Source organism: Acromyrmex echinatior, chromosome 19 (genome assembly GCF_024713525.1).
Source record: "Acromyrmex echinatior isolate Ae372 chromosome 19, ASM2471352v2, whole genome shotgun sequence".
NCBI classification, from domain to species: Eukaryota; Metazoa; Arthropoda; class Insecta; order Hymenoptera; family Formicidae; genus Acromyrmex; species Acromyrmex echinatior.
In genome coordinates this window covers 991,618-1,008,415 of record NC_141870.1, presented here as the reverse complement: position 1 = coordinate 1,008,415, position 16,798 = coordinate 991,618, and the positions used below count along the sequence as shown (strand labels likewise).

Here is a 16,798-nt window from a genome sequence, read left to right as displayed (position 1 = left end):
GCTATTTGAATATCTAAGAACTTAAACATATGTCGAAAATAGTGAATTGCCAATTTTTAGACCTTTTGATGGCAAAATGTTAATAAACAATGTGTTGCATACAATATTGGCTCATTTTATATCCAGCTATCTTCATTTGATTTTTCTATTTTACAACTTTTTGCTGTCCTTCTTACAGTTAATTGAAGATTCTTCTAAGAAGTTCATCGCAAAAAGTTATTAAAGAGTTTTTTTAGTTATCCAAAAACTCAAAAAGAGAAAAAAAATTTTGGTAAATGTACTGAACAGAGGATCCCATTTAATCGATAGTACAAACGACCTTAAGCATTATTAAAGAATTATTTATATCACTACACTTTTTGTCAATTTGTATGTGCGTCTTTTATATATTTTATGTGTACGTTCACCAAATTCACATTGTAAGTTTCAAATGTTGCATAAACAATATGACTGTTAAATTGCAATATATAAAAAATATTACATATTACAGTATAATATCAAAAATATTACTAATATATTACGCGTTGATAAATAACATTGAAATATCATAGTGCAAGATGACTAATTTAAAATAATATTCGCACATTTGCACATTTATACGTGTGCGTGAAGCGAGAGCGAGAGAGAGAGAGAGAGAGAGAGAAATGCAGAGAAATGCTTCTTGCCCTTTTTTTTCTCTTTCTCTATTTTCTCTTATCTTTTGTATTTTTTTATATTATATAGATATCTTATATAAACATCTTAAGAATATATATTAAGAATATATATTTATCACAAATATATATTTTTATGTTGCAATATATCGAACATATTTTTTATATCGCGACATAGAAAAAAATTTCACGTTATAATATACTGCACGTATTTTTCATAATCAGTCTTGTCTTTCTTTGTTGTATTTATTTCTTAAATTATTATGAATGTATCGCACTAAACACAGTAATAAAACCATATCATCAGAGGAAGAATAAATAATCAATCATACGAGTGACGGAAAATATGAAGAAGAATGAGCTAAAACGCGTTGGCGGCATACAAACTTGGGATTTAATCTCTATTCGCTGTCACAAAACTCTCGCGAGCCATTATTTGGGGAATTAGACAGCAAGAGAAACACGTACTCGCTCGCTATCCGCATATATCCTGTGATAACGCCAATGCCATACAATACTAGACAATGTGATAAGTCTCTGTGTGAGTCCGACTGAGGTCTTTTCTTTCAATATACGACGCCTCGCCCTCGTACTTAATCCGTACCCTGAAAATTGATCCGACACAATGTCGTAAGGTTTCGTCGAATTGCACTAGATGTGATCGTTATACAGTCTACGTCTGACATATTTCGCGCAAGCATATCGACATCGATGTGAAAAAGATACGTAAGTACTCTTCGACATATCCCTACAAAATAGTCCAAGTCGAAAAAGGATGATAAAAAATATGGTTTTTCCCTTTTACGGAATTTTCTGTAAATTTTTTTGGAATTTTTACAGAATATTAATTAAAATTTAAAGATTTTTCATAGTTTTTTTTAAAAAGCATTTATTTAACATAATTATATATAATACTATACTTCTAAATAGCCAGAAACATAGAACTTTCAAAAAAATTTAATAATCGATTTCGGATAAATCAAAAAAATTTAGTTGCCGAGAATAATTGAAAAAACATTTGATGATTTGAGAATAGTCAACATTCCAATTCCAAAATTATGAAAATTATACACGAGCGTTTATAATTTTACAAGTGAGAAGAAGCATTTTAAGTGAGAAAAGCATCTTATAATTTCAACAGCTTTAGTTGTTTGTTCAGCGTACATAAATATCTTTTCAATGATACGTTAGAGGAAAATGGATCCGTCAGAATCTCAGCAGGATTTACTATCAAACGAGATGAAATCGCCGTCGGTGCAATCGTTACAGACACATAATATTGACTATATTCTTGGCCCAGTCGAGAAACATTTCCTGCTTAGCGCAGAACGAGGTGATTGTGCCACTGTCAAAAGGTAATCCTGAATTTTTCTACATTAATATCCCTTTAAGGATATTCTGGGCACGTAAAATAATCTAAGTTCTTGGAATAAACTCTTTTTGTTACCGCGAGGTAGATAATTACAAATATATAATTAGGCGAAATATGTAATTATGTGAAACATTAAGTAGAGAGGGAGAGAAAGAGATACATGGAAAAAACAATGTGGTTGGTCTATATACTGCGGAAATCTGGTGATATCAACCAGATCAAATAATAAAATACGAAGCAACTATTATGTGGTTGATTGAAATACAGCCGGTCACAGAAAGGTTGCTACACTTTTTTCTCGAAACTCAATCTTGCTTGTAGAATGGTTGAACGTAATTAGATCTAGAAGTAAGAATCAATCACTCGATGAACAAGTCGCATTCCAAAATCTATAAAAAAAGTGTTGCAACCTTCTTGTGATCGGTTGTACAATGATTGAATGACTTGTTGTGATCAATGACAGTATCTAATTGCAATAATCAGCCTGTTTCTTAAACATTCAACCACGAATATTTTAATGACAACTGCATCATTTGATTGGTTTAAATTATTGATGCGATGAAAAGACTAAAGATTAATATCTCACGGTCCATACTTTTTTTACCAAATTCGTTCATTTCGTACAAAAACGCGTCGAATGAGTCTAATTTCATCGGTGAAGAAAGTAGAATTCTTAAGTATTACTAACTTTTTTATTATATACATATCTTCAAATAATGCAATAAAAACGCGACAGTTTTATGCATTTCTTGTAATGCTCATCCGTAGTGTAACGGAACGACGAGAAGCCGATATGACGATATAACTTTTCACGATATAACTTTTCACGTTAGACATCTCTGCACGGGAATACAAATGACTTAACACTCGAAGTTGCATGCATATCGGAGGAGGCATGAGAAGGAATGAGAAAGCATGTTAAGACATTTGTATTCCCGGGTGTACAACCATTGTGGAAGTAATATTACTTCCATCATGTGTAGAACGCGTTTGCATTTGCGATTTGAGAAAACAAATATTCGAACTACGCACACAAGTAGATATATATCCCTCAATCAAGTTTTGATTGTGACGATCACATCACGCGTAATTTATCAAACGTGTCTAATGAGTAATTTAATATTTGAGCGATGGGAAAACATTGTTAGAGCAATATACGATATAAATAAAAATATACAAGAACGAAATGTGTATAATTCTAAACTAATCCTTGATAGGTAAAACGATAATCTTCCTATTTACTATTTATACTTATTAAGCCACTTTTTAATTATTTATTTATTTTTAATTTTTATAAACAAATTAAAACAAATTATGCATCCCCACAATTTTACACAGAAATACTCAGTCCATTAACTAAATTGACTTAAAGTTATAATAATGATGGCCTTTCACAAACTTGATTGTATTAATAATTTCTATTTCTCATTTAAATATAATTGTAATTAACAATTTCTATTTCTTATTTAAATATAATTAAAATTGGGTACTTTTTAAATTAGAATTAGAGTCATAAAAATGTACGATATTAAGATTTGATGAAAAAGTTGTAATGACTTATAACATTATACAATAACTTTTCTTAATACTTTTTTTAAAAAAATATTTTTGTTAAATGAGAGAAGTTGAAGTTTTGCCAAAACAAATGTTGAAGATGTTTATGTGATGAGGTTGTCATAATTGTTATCACTTTTAAATCTTCTTAAACATTCATGTATGGCAAATATATCGTTTTGAAAAAAATAATAATTGTTGTGTAATTTATGGAACAGATTAATTGAGGAAAATCAAGATCACCCGGAGATATTAAATATCAATTGCGTTGATCCATTAAATCGATCGGCATTGATAGCCGCTATTGAAAACGAAAACATTGAGCTTATAAAGCTGCTCCTCGAACTAGGAATTGAAATGAAGGTAAATATCATAGGGTCGAAACAGTGCAGTATCTCTCATAAAAATCATTAGCGATGGCCGCTTCTCTAATTATTACCGGTAATGCGTGTTGCGCTGATACTTATAAACTTTTCACTATAAGTAAAACAACATGTAAACTATAAGTTACGAACAATTAATGTTGTTAAACATTACATTAAACATCTGCATTATACTGTGTCTTAGCTATATTCTGACGTTCAAGAGCGTAAAACACTTAAAACCATAATTCTTTCAGGATGCACTTTTGCATGCTATTAAAGAGGAGTATGTGGAAGCGGTGGAAATCTTGTTAGAATGGGAGGAAAAAATACACAAGCCGGGACATCCTTATGTAAGTCCATTATTTCGTTGTATATACATATGTACAAATATATCTTTTTTTTAAATTTTGATAGCATAATGTAAATCTAAATTTTCAATAAATTTTCAATATAAAATTTTTAGTACAAAACTCTCTATTAATTATATAAAAATATAACTATAATATCAAGTGAAGTAATTATTATCCTGCATATTTTGCCGTGCTACACTTTGTGCATTCCTGTGTACATTTGTGTTAAAATATTAAGCAATGGGAAGGTACTCTTAATCATTAATTATAAAAATAGAAACAATCCTTTCATATTTTCTTTCAGAGTTGGGAAGCCGCAGATTCATCATCAAACTTTACTTCTGATATAACTCCATTAATTTTAGCAGCCCACAAAAATAATTATGAAATACTGAAACTGCTCTTAGATCGTGGCGCGACACTTCCCACACCTCACGATGCTAGGTATACAAAAGATATGAAACGTATTTAATAATAATAGTTCTGTAATTGTAAGAAATTCATGATGAATTTATTATTGCCTATCTTGATTATCTATTGAACGTCACTATACTTTTTTGTTATATTCAATGTGTTAGATTTTCTCTTTTTTCCCCTTTGATTCGGATTTGTCATCTCTTGATCAAGGATTATTTAACTTTGTCTGTATGTTGTGTTGTAAATTTCATTTAGCGCTTATAGAGCCCATAAACATCATTTGTCTTTGTTTAATATTTACTTGTAATATTTAATAAATAACAAGGATGAGATAATTCCAAGAGAGCTACGAGTAACTACTGACTACATTTACACGGTCACCATTAATCGGATTTAATAACATCCGTAATTAGAAACTAACCCATTACAGTCATCTTCTATTCTTAGAGCAATAATTATGATTGGTCAGTTTCATAACTATAGATGTTATTAAACTCGATTAAGAGTGTCGTGTAAACGTGGTCATTTAAATGCAGTCATAGTTTAATTAAAAATGCATATATTTCACTCGACGTTCACAATACATTCTAGAATCATTTCATTCTTGCTATCATCAAAACAAAAATGAAATAATTAATACACCATTGGAAGCATTGCGAACATTAATTGGAACGCAAGCTAAGTTCCTTTTCGTGTATAAGTATTTATATATGGGTGTATAAGTATTCCTTTTAAATATACTCTATAGTAAAAATATCTACTTTCTGCATTAACTCCTGACAGCAATAATAGTTCTCAATTAATTACTTTATTATTATTTTTTTTTGCATTTTAAATTAGATAAAATATATTTAATGCTCGAACTTTTTGGTGCAGATTATGTTAATTAATTTTTTCACCCATATATAAAGTTTGTTGAGAAGACGCAGCATTGCCATTTTATTGCAGGTGTGGTTGCGACGAATGTGTCATGTCCAGTGAACAAGACTCCCTCCGACATTCACAGTCTCGAATAAACGCGTATCGAGCACTCACTTCGTCATCTCTAATCGCACTTTCATCGAGAGATCCACTTTTGACGGCTTTCGAGCTTTCATGGGAACTGCGTCGTCTCAGCAGGATGGAACAAGAATTTCGCGCCCAATATAATGTAATTACTAACTTATTAATTCTTGCCCTTTTTCTTCTATTTTATATTAATGAGGTGTTCTCCAGGAAATAACGATATAAAATTATAAAAACTTATAACTTTTTTATCTGTATGATGTTTGTTATCCGTCAGGTATGATATTAGGTCCACATAGATAAAATCATATAGAGTTTCTATTTAATTCCTATAAATTTCTATCGTTTTTTATCGAATTTTTTAAGTAAGAACAAAAAAATATCATAGAGGAAAGTTGATCGATTTGAAGATGCACGTATTTATGACGAGCAGAATTTTTTTCATAGTCATACTTTTTGAAACTTTATCTCTACTTTTTATTTAAAATGGATTTGTATGATCTTTTTACATAATATCATTACTCTAATTATTTTGCATATAAAAGTATTAAAGTACGATTATTAAAAAATTAATAGTTTATGATAGTTATTTAACATTTTATGTGCAAGAATAAAATATATTTCGTAGGAGAATTCAAATTGGATACCTCATGAATTTTTCTAACGAGAAATGTTGTCAAGATCATGATAAAATTCAACAAATTTAATCTAATATTATACTCTCAAATACAGATTAAATGCACATTCATCCATCTTGAAAATAATTATACATTGGTTCAGGAGATGCGGGAACAAACACAGCAATTTGCAACCTCCTTACTAGACCACGCGCGCACATCTTACGAATTAGAAGTAATGTTAAATTACAATCCTACTGGCGAAAATTGGGACCCTGGAGAGAGACAGACTTTGGATCGTCTCAAACTGGCTATTAAATATAAGCAGAAACAAGTATGTAGATCTTTATATATATATATATATATATATATATATATATATATATATATATATATATACATCGAAAATATTCAAAATAAGAAGACATCATCTAACATCTGATTATTGATTGTTCACTAAATAATTGCGCCGTTTAGTGTTGCTGACTCTCATTAGCCTACTATATTTATCTTTTTGGAATATTTTTAACAATATAAGACAAATAGCCAAGCAGGACACGAGCATTCCTCATTATTTATATAATATATTTTTGTTAAAGTTCGTCTCTCATCCAAATGTGCAACAATTATTAGCTGCTATTTGGTATGACGGTCTTCCGGGATTCAGAAGGAAAAATAGGATAGCACAGTTGATGGAAGTTGCCAAACTTGGAGCAATGTTTCCGGTTTACAGTATTATTTATATGATAGCCCCCTCTTCGCAAATGGGATCGTTTATGAAGAAGCCGTTCGTCAAATTTATATGTCATTCTGCATCATATGCTTTTTTTTTAAGTATGATATGTTCCTATTTATTTTGCGTGTGTTAATTTGTATTGAAATGGCCCTCAAATATTTATTTTTTAAGTGCTACTCGGTATGGCATCGCAAAGAATTGAATACTTACTAATCGAATTGTTTGGTAACGAGTGGATGCGAGAAATACTTGCTAACTGGAAAAAACGGGAACGTGGCTGCATCCCCGGTTTTGTTGAGACAGGCGTGGTCATCTATGTGATAAGTAACTAAATCCTGATATTAAAAATTATTTAGTTAGGAATATATGGGATTCTAAAAAATATAACAAAATGCGATAATCCGAATATAGGCTAATAAGAGCACGGCGATAGGTAATACAAATAAATATTCAGTATGCAATTCAAATGTTACGTCAAAACTTCGAAGATTTATTTAGATTTGGTTGGAGAGAGAAAAGATACGAAGGAATATGGAAAGGTCATGATTAAACAAACTCTATCTCGCAGGTACATGCACAGAGGCCGGTGTTGCAAATTGAATGCATTTTTATAACTCTGGAATATGAAACAACGTCCTGAAAATAACACTATGAGTGCGTTTGGGAAGACGCTATAAATGCAAACGCTACCAACGCTGTTCGTACTAATAGCGCGAGTGTTTATCAAGCACCATGAACAATAAATGTAGTTTCGATTTAGGTTAAAATGGAGCATAAGATAACATTTTATAAAAGAATAGAATACATATTTATAAAATAAATCATATAATATTAAATATTTTCAAGAGAAAGAAAGAAAGAAAGATTATCATTTTATGTATTATGGTGTATGAAAGATGTAAAACAGAGCATTTTTAACTTTTTGATACACTAAAACTTAAGAGCTCTCCATTATTGAGCCAAATTGTATTTTATTTTTTGTTTATCACATTATAAACCAGAATCTTCCAACTCAGACACGGCGTGTCTTTTACATTATGAAATCTCTCTTTCTTCTTCCCCCCCGTTAGATTTCTGACCTCAAGAGACAAATCATACTACGATTCTGTGATCCGCCTCTGTAGGTCAGAAATCTAATCGAAGAAAGAAGGAAGAAGTATTTCATAACATAAAACACACATCGTGCTCGAATTGGAAAGCTCTATTATAAGCTATACAGTATATTAGAAAACGAACCCATTTTACCAAATTTACCTAAATTTTCCATACAATTAGTGCGGAGTCTTTGATAATCTAAATCTCATTTACTAAAATTTTTGAGAAAAATATATAAGTTAGGAAATACTTTATAAAAATTATTTATTTAGATTTAAATAAATATATAGAAATTTTTACACAAACAATTAATTTATCTTAATAACAAAAATGATTTATAGTTTGTCGAAAAATGATGTTATAAATTATTTTGGCAATTACTTTTTTTCATTTTTAATCAAATGCATTTGTAGGTTTAATCATCGGCGAGATTAAAGCTTTATGGGCAGATGGGTTAATTGAGTATATGTCAGATTTGTGGAATATTGTGGATTTCATTCAAAATACATTTTATGTAATCTGGATAAGTATGCGTATTACGGCTTGGTGGATAGTACAGGTATAAGTTTTTTTGCATATATCTGCATTCTAAAATTAATTGAATTGAAATAATTACCATAAAGACATACATTGATTGTAAAATAATTTGAATGTATAAGAATGTTTTTTGTGAAAAAAAATGTTAAATTTAACACAAATCTTCCAATTGTGTAGAGAGAATATTGGGATGGTTTAGATCCTTGGTACCCAAGAGATAAATGGCACGCATTCGATCCAATGCTGCTTTCAGAAGGAGCATTCGCAGCCGGAATGATATTTAGGTAATTTCTGTGAACGCGCGCGCGTTTGGGAAATAATTCTTATCGATTAATATTCAACACACGCGTGGATGTATTTCAGCTTTCTAAAACTTGTCCATATATTCAGCGTGAATCCTCATCTTGGGCCGCTCCAGATTTCCCTCGGGAGGATGATAATAGATATTATCAAGTTCTTTTTCATCTACACCCTCGTGCTATTCGCCTTTGGCTGCGGTAAGTAATGCATCTTTCCGATTCATTCACCGAAGTTTCGTTATTCATAAGTCTTGTATTGATCAAAAAATCATCCCACTTTTACTTCTCAGACAATACAGGTAATCTTCAGTGCGATCGCAAAGCGGAAAAAATGTAAAGTAGGACAACGCCTTAAATTTATGTTTTATTTTAGGCATGAATCAGTTGATGTGGTATTACGCTGACTTAGAAAAAAGGAAATGCTATCACGTATCCGACGAGCTGCCGGATTTCGATAATCAGGAGAAAGCCTGCTCCATATGGAGAAGATTTACCAAGTACGAAGGTCGAAAATACTCATAGAGATTCCCGATGAGAGATTTAATTTGATTTCTGCTTTCAGCTTGTTCGAGGCATCACAATCTCTCTTTTGGGCAAGTTTCGGCATGATTGATTTAATGTCGTTCGACCTGACAGGCATTAAGAGCTTTACACGATTCTGGGCGCTCCTCATGTTTGGATCTTATTCCGTGATAAACATCATTGTGTTATTGAATATGCTGATTGCTATGATGTCTAATTCTTATCAAATCATTTCGGTAGAATCAGTCAATTTTTTTAAGATATTTTGTCAGTAAATATAAAAATTATTCAAGGAAGGGCAAGAGGTGTCTGTATGGACAAATTGAAGAAGAAATTTGCGAATTTATTTCAGAAAAAAATAGATTTCTCTCAATGAGAGCATATTCCTTTCAAGTTATTTAAATAGATTTTTGTTTAAACTTTTATATTTATATTTAATTTGAACATACAAATCTCTTGTCTTTCTTTGAATAATTTTCAAATTATAAATTTTTATAGTAATTTTTATAATTATTTAATTTTTATACAATATTCTTTGTTGAAATTGATGTTTAACATCTCACATCAATTATATATTTTTAGGAAAGATCTGATACAGAATGGAAATTTGCCAGGAGCCATTTATGGATGAGTTATTTCGAGGATGGCGATATTGTACCACCGCCATTTAATATGATTCCAACAAATAAAACTTTCCGAAAGCTATTCAAATGTGGAGGCAGTGATCGTTCCACAAGATCTTTTATAGTAAACAATTTTTACCTACTAAAATATTTCGAAATAACAGAATGTTCTTTTCATTAATTCCATTTGCTCAATTTGCATTTTTCAAAAAAATTTACGAAACTCATTTGAAACTACAATTCATTTTTGTACGTATAATTTTATATTTAACGATTATAAATAAGAAATTTTTGACGAATTATATCCTATTACAAAAAGTACAATAACAAAATTGTATTCTTCAGATAATTTTAAATGGATTGCATTTTAACAAACTTTTTATTTAAAATAATATATAGAAGAATAAGACTTCTAAGAAATTGACAATTTTATTGACAATTTCGAGAGTCTTTACGTTTAATTGTATTCATACTGACTGAAAGAATGTGAGAAGATATACGTATCAAACAACTCCTTTTTCATTAATATTGAAGTTATTCGACGCATTTTACTATTGATAACAGTTATTAAGTTAAAACAAAATTATTTATTTTATTTCAGAAAAAGTCTCGGGAGAAAGCTATGATTAGACATGACACTGTAGTGCGTCTACTTATACGTCGTTATGTGACGGCCGAGCAAAGGAAACGAGATGAGTTTGGTATTACGGAGGATGATGTCAGGGAAATTCGCCAGGACATTTCGAGTTTTCGATATGATCTGATCGATATCCTTAGGAAAAACGGAATGTGCACACCAATGCTCGATAAAGAAGAAACAAATAGTCAGTATATTTACATGTAATAAACCTATCATTTATATAATAATCGATCATAAATGTATTTTACTTCGTAGAAAATCAGGAAGATCATTATTTTGCCCCTATCAGCTGTTCTTTTCGATCACTCGGATCATACATTTGTCTTGTTTCGCGTCGAGTTCGCTCGAATTTACTCGTCGATTTTCCGAAGCACTGAATTCGCAAACTCTTTGAATGATTCATCTAAAAGATTTCACTCTTTTGGAATGAAAGTTCACTCAAAGAAATGAAGTTTCACTCCAAAAAAAGAATGAAATTCCATAATTCCTTTGGTGTGAATCTCATTCCGAAAGAGTGAAATTTTATTCTAAAAAAGAATGAAAATCTGCCATTCTGCGTTCAAAATTTTCACTCTTTTAGCTCAATTTTCATTCCAAAAGATTTAGAGAGTAGATCTCCAAATCAATTTGGTAAACGGTAATGTTTAGATAGTAAGCGTCTACGAAATTGGCCCAAAATGTACAGATCATTGCGGATACTATTTTAAAGTAATGCATTTTAAAAGCAAGAACTTATAAAATAATTATATAATTTTTTATACTTTTAAAGTACCCGGAAAAAAAGGCAAAGTGATGGAACGCCGACTTCAGAAAGATTTCCAAATCGGTATTGTGGAGGGCATCGTACAAGCTGTCATTCAAAGCGAAAAAGAACCAAAGGACGTGTTCAGTCAAATCGCAAAGGCGATTGGACGGAAAGGAAGCGGAGTCGGTAAAAAGGACTGGAACGCCGTAGTAAGGCAAAGCACCATCGCCATGGATCCTATCGGAAGTACAAATGAAGCGATGCAACGTCAAACCCGGCGTAGTTTACGTCGCCAACTGCAACACCAGCCGGATTCCGATCTAGCATCCATGGATCCGAAACGGCTGCTCGACTATAATCCGAATCTCTCGGACTTCACTCCGATTACTAGAATAGCCTATGCCAAATTCATGCTAAGCAAGAACAAACCGGATGAGCAGCTCGATGGTGGTGGTACATTTATGTTTAAATTCTTTAGCATTGATGTTATCTAATACTCTTTTTTTGGTTTCCAATTTAAACTTCACTTACAGAGACATCGAAATAAATTCCATGTAGTATCTTGCATCAATCTTTTATCGATATATGAATTTTTTGTCAAGTTTAAATTAACTTTCTCATCAAAAATTTAACAAATTGACATGTACTTTCTTACAATTCCTATTTAACTTTGAAATAATTGTATGAGATTTTTTAAATTTTGAATCCTTCCAATGCTTCCTCTCATCGACCAAGAACCTTATAATTTTATAATTTTTTATTTAAATATTATTCATTCGCAGAAACAAATGATAATGAAACTGAGGAGACTCCTCGAAGAAGTAGTAAAGTTATGATAAGGGAAACTTCTACAAATGTGGTTCCACGACCGGCCATTGAAATGTTTAAGAAAAGTCTATTAAAATCTACAAACAGTAGCGTAAACAAAGCAGGACTTATTACTAAAGCTGAAGTTAAATCACCATCACCTATACCCGAGGATTCCGTAGAAGAAATAAGCAAACAGTCGATATCATCTGCTACGTTCAATGAAGAGAAAAATGTCAAAGAAATGGAAAATGTCCAAGAGCAACAGCGAGAAGAAAATGAAGTAACGAGCGAAAGAGAAACATTAGACGAGCAAAAAGAAAAAGAGACGGAAAATGATAAGCATCAACAGTCGAAAAATACAAAGGAAAATAATAATGATAACACAGGACAGAAGACCACGGAAGTAGATAAGGAAATTTATACGAAAAAATATGTTGAATCTGACATAACAGAAAAGAAAGAAGAACTTGAAGAACCAGTTCAAACTACAAAATTGCAAGGAAAGTCAAAAGCGACCGGTCGAGTAATAGGAGGTTGGATTTAATTGAACATTTTGGTGCTTTCCAGCAAGAGACACAGTGTAACACAGTAATCATTTCATCTTTGTTTAACATTGGCAAACAACAAAGATACTATGATTCACTGTGTTACACTGTGTCGTCTATGTCTTCTGTTAGAAAGCATCGTTTATCTTATTATTTAAATAAATATCTATTTAAAATTATTTATATATTTTTTTTATTTAAATATATAAATATTTAAATATATAGCTTATTAAACTTAAATATATCTTCTTTTATAAAACTCCGTATTTATTTTAATCGTCTATTAATGATGTGTTCACATTAATAAGCGCTACGTGTTACGTAAAATTTACAGATTTTAACGTCATTCAGCATTATTAAGATCGTTCTAAGATGCGAAAAAAGATCAAATTGTTAAATTGCTAATATTATTATAATTTAACTCATGATATTATTGCGGTGAGTTCGCGTTTTAAGACCGTAAAATCATTTCGGCGCGCAGTTAAAAGACTACATACGTACTACATATAATTCACACATTATACAAGCACTTAAGATCTAGCTAGTTACCGTTAAAGTTTTATTTCTATTGGTTATGTTCTTACATGTACGGTCGGATGAGATTTAATATTTAATTTTGTTAAATAAGTTTAATTTAATTAACTTTGTCAATTTTAACTTAAAAAATAATAATTCTCAAATTACAAAACTTCTCAATAAGATTAGATTATTTGTAACAATGGAAATTCCGTTGAGTAAAAAATTGACTGTACAGTGTTCATGAATACGATAAGTAGATGACTCATATTGATGGATGTAATTAGCTCTATCAGTTTTCCTTGGTCATTCTTATATGCCCGCAATGTCACGTACAAGCGATAAGACGGTTTTTAATTTGATGATTCTTATCAGTAATACAACATATACACGTCATAAACGATGCTGTATTTAGATAGCGAATGTAACATAAATGACATGTGATAAATATAATTATATATTTAAAATAACTTATGCAATTGATATTTACAACGCGTCCCTTAACATGTACATTTGCCGCAGATCAACTTTAAGAAAGGCCTAAAATATGAAAATAGCAAAATTAATAATGAGAAGTGCTTGTGTTCTATCTGTTAACTTGCATTATTACATTATTACTATTAAATTAATTCTTTCTGCGTTAAAAAATTTGTATATTACTACATGTATGTATAAGATTTGTATGCTTCTTTCCTCTTACGGAAGAATTGCTTCTTGGAAAGATAAAGTTTTTTGTGCCATTCAGTATGTTATTTAGTGAAATTAAACGATATAAGCATTTTTTCGCTTTATGATTAATAGTATAAATATTTATATTGTTGATTGAATACCTTTGTTTTTGCTTATCCACTCCTTTCATTTTTATTCCGTTAGCAGCGCGTTTCTTCATTCTATTAACTCTTTTATCTTCCTGTAACGTGATATATCATATACTGTGGTATTGTCACATTCAGCGTATCATAATATGACCCATGGTGGAAGGAACTCAAATATGTTATTGCAGAAACATTTTCTAACAACCACGACCATTCCTAGACCTATTGCTCCCGGTACAAGTATCCTTTTTATTCCACGTTGTAAATCCAAAATTTTTATTAATCTTTATATAGTGAAAATAAATAACTTTTTCGCTTATCGGCTGAATAGCGGAAAAATTCGGAATGATTCCTATCTTAATCCAATCCAAGCAGAACAACAAGTTACGATAATATTAAAAAGAATCGAAAATGATTGAAAAATGACTTTTAATAATCATTTTGAAGTCATTATAATATCATTTTGATATCATAATGACTTGTTGTTCTGCTTGGAAACCCACTTTGAAATGATTACACGTTCATATTGTTACATTGATAATTAATACAAATTAAGCAACTTATTACAAGTATTAACAATTGATTGCACAAGCGTTTTTCAAATATTTAATAATACAAATACAGCTTCAAATTGTTTTTTCGTATTTATACTTCACAGAGTACTCAAACTAGAGAGGGAGCACAATATATTTGACAGTGTATACCACAAAATGAAAAATCTGATATATCAGAGAGAGAATCTGAGAGCGATAATGATCGAGTTAGCTGTTACCAAATCCTATAAGTAATATCTACGATTTCGGGATTCTCTGCCGTATGCTATTAGATAGTCAGATATGAGATAAAGACAATCAAATGTTTTTATCTAGCTGATCTAATAACATGGAAGAAAATTACAAAATCGTGGATATTATTTACGATTCCGATTACGAACTCCGATTTGTTAAATTGTGATCATGACATAAAATTAATGAATGCTTACATCTTCAAGTTCACCGACCAAATACTTTTTGAGCATCTTTGTCGCATCTGAAGAATGTCCGAATTCATCAAATCCGCTAGTCGCGTCTTTTCCTGCGTAGTCATCAATTAATTCTGGACCACCAGGATGCTGCAAATAATATTTCTCCCTGTACTTAATTTAAATCTAATTTATTAAGTTATTTTTATACAGAGAATAAGATCAAACGTTCGATAAGATTTTAAGATTTTATACACAGAGAAAACAATGTAGTTGGCCTACTTATTACAGTTTTGGAAAGCTCTTGGAATAAGCTACTAGAAATGCGATAAAAAATATTTCTATAGAGGATTACATTAAAAAATTTTATGTAATCTTGAGGAATTTGATCTTAAGAACATTTTAAGATCAACCAAGATCATATTTTCTTTCCTCCTCAAAACCCTACAATTTTTGTCTGAAATATTTTTCTTGAAATCTTCACGATTTCCAAATATTGGATTTCCAATATAATATAAATTTGACTGTCAAATATAAAATGACACCCGCCCATATATTCTTTCTTCATACGTACAATTTTGATATCAATGATATTTTTTTTTTAGTTAAAATTTTTAAGTTCTTTTTACATAATTCAATTTTTTTTCTTATAAAAGCATTAAAATAAAGTAATAAAGAAATTAATCATTCATAAAATATCTCATATCTTATATTTTAATATATTTTTACATAAAATATAAATTATGCAAAATATTTATTTTCTAATCTTATTTTAATGCTTTTTTATGCATAGAATATTGAAAGAATTTAATATGTAAACAAAAATTTAATTGCATTTAGGGAAAAATATACAATTTTATAATATATGTACCTGTTGCATATAATCCGTTACATCGTAAATGTTGTCGTGGATGACGATCCAAGTTCTCGCTCCATTTTTGCCATTGTATTTCGCAACATCGGCGAGCGAATAGCGAATTGTTGAATTGGACATTCTTCAACTGAATTTTGCGAGAAGAAGAGAGAACTCATTCACATCCGCAATATAAATAACATGTTGCCAATGTTCTGAGGATTACGGTACTCTCAGAAAATACGAAAGATAAGCATATCGCGATTTAGAGAGGAATGTAATATTGTATCTATAGATAACTGTGATTCTACTATTATTGTCTCAATTCATTATTTTATCGTGCAACTGATGCAAAAATGTTACTCGCTGCACGTTGTTGTAACTTTCCCATAGATCGTCACAATTATAATTTATTATATCAATTATTAATAATGTCACGAAAACGCATTCGCGGTGTATTATCAAAAGCGCAACAAAAAGAAATGTACTCAGTTTTAATTGCATATTTTAATCAACTGTGCTTATTTAAAAAAAATAAAAATTCAAGTAAAAATTCAAGTAAAAGTTTCATATTTTTGAAAGGGAAATTAAGACTGTCTCATGATGGAAGAGACATCACCATAGACTTCTTCCATCATAAAATGCTTAATTTGCTTCGCGAATGAAATATATAATATGTACATATCTGATATTCAGATAGAATATTGCTCATAGATAAGAATGTGGAGCTCGTAAGAAAGCGAATACAGGAAAAGGAAATATTATAGT

General features: G+C 30.6%; 2 protein-coding genes across 6 annotated transcripts; one reads left to right on the top strand and one right to left on the bottom strand.

Annotated features, from left to right (window-relative positions):
* Window positions 1-228: 228 nt before the first annotated feature.
* Window positions 229-14,208, top strand: trp (transient receptor potential). 4 transcript variants are annotated; one of them, XM_087416146.1, is made up of 18 exons: window positions 229-1,379; window positions 1,845-2,008; window positions 3,798-3,942; window positions 4,199-4,294; window positions 4,599-4,738; window positions 5,660-5,861; window positions 6,497-6,667; window positions 6,933-7,167; window positions 7,241-7,393; window positions 8,578-8,723; window positions 8,879-8,985; window positions 9,065-9,198; window positions 9,374-9,497; window positions 9,563-9,758; window positions 10,105-10,269; window positions 10,747-10,969; window positions 11,555-11,980; window positions 12,313-14,208. In XM_087416146.1, exons 2-18 carry the CDS (start codon window positions 1,851-1,853, stop codon window positions 12,882-12,884), a joined length of 3,393 nt encoding a protein of 1,130 aa, XP_087272272.1. In that variant the 5' UTR covers window positions 229-1,379; window positions 1,845-1,850; the 3' UTR covers window positions 12,885-14,208. The 4 variants fall into 4 exon arrangements, with proteins under 4 accessions (XP_087272272.1, XP_087272270.1, XP_087272271.1 ...); XM_087416144.1 differs by having other exon boundaries at window positions 11,555-11,983; XM_087416145.1 differs by having other exon boundaries at window positions 1,813-2,008; window positions 11,555-11,983.
* LOC105147351 (cytochrome b5) lies at window positions 13,132-16,712 on the bottom strand. 2 transcript variants are annotated; one of them, XM_011058288.2, is made up of 4 exons: window positions 16,049-16,712; window positions 15,199-15,327; window positions 14,232-14,311; window positions 13,132-13,941 (listed from the first exon to the last, which is right to left on the bottom strand). In XM_011058288.2, the coding sequence occupies exons 1-4, from the start codon at window positions 16,169-16,171 to the stop codon at window positions 13,902-13,904; spliced, it is 372 nt and encodes a 123-aa protein (XP_011056590.1). In that variant the 5' UTR covers window positions 16,172-16,712; the 3' UTR covers window positions 13,132-13,901. The 2 variants fall into 2 exon arrangements, with proteins under 2 accessions (XP_011056590.1, XP_011056589.1); XM_011058287.2 differs by having other exon boundaries at window positions 13,132-14,311.
* Between the last annotated feature and the right edge of the window lie 86 nt (window positions 16,713-16,798).

Coding starts and splice junctions, on each gene's coding strand:
- trp (XM_087416144.1), top strand. CDS start 1,851: ATGGATCCGTCAGAATCTCAGCAGGATTTACTATCAAACGAGATGAAA. Junction 7,168..7,240: donor ATCATATGCTTTTTTTTTAA/GTATGATATGTT, acceptor TTATTTTTTAAG/TGCTACTCGGTATGGCATCG. Junction 9,199..9,373: donor GCTATTCGCCTTTGGCTGCG/GTAAGTAATGCA, acceptor GTTTTATTTTAG/GCATGAATCAGTTGATGTGG.
- LOC105147351 (XM_011058287.2), bottom strand. CDS start 16,171: ATGTCCAATTCAACAATTCGCTATTCGCTCGCCGATGTTGCGAAATAC. Junction 15,328..16,048: donor TAACGGATTATATGCAACAG/GTACATATATTA, acceptor TATTATTTGCAG/CATCCTGGTGGTCCAGAATT. Junction 14,312..15,198: donor TGGTCGGTGAACTTGAAGAT/GTAAGCATTCAT, acceptor ATCACGTTACAG/GAAGATAAAAGAGTTAATAG.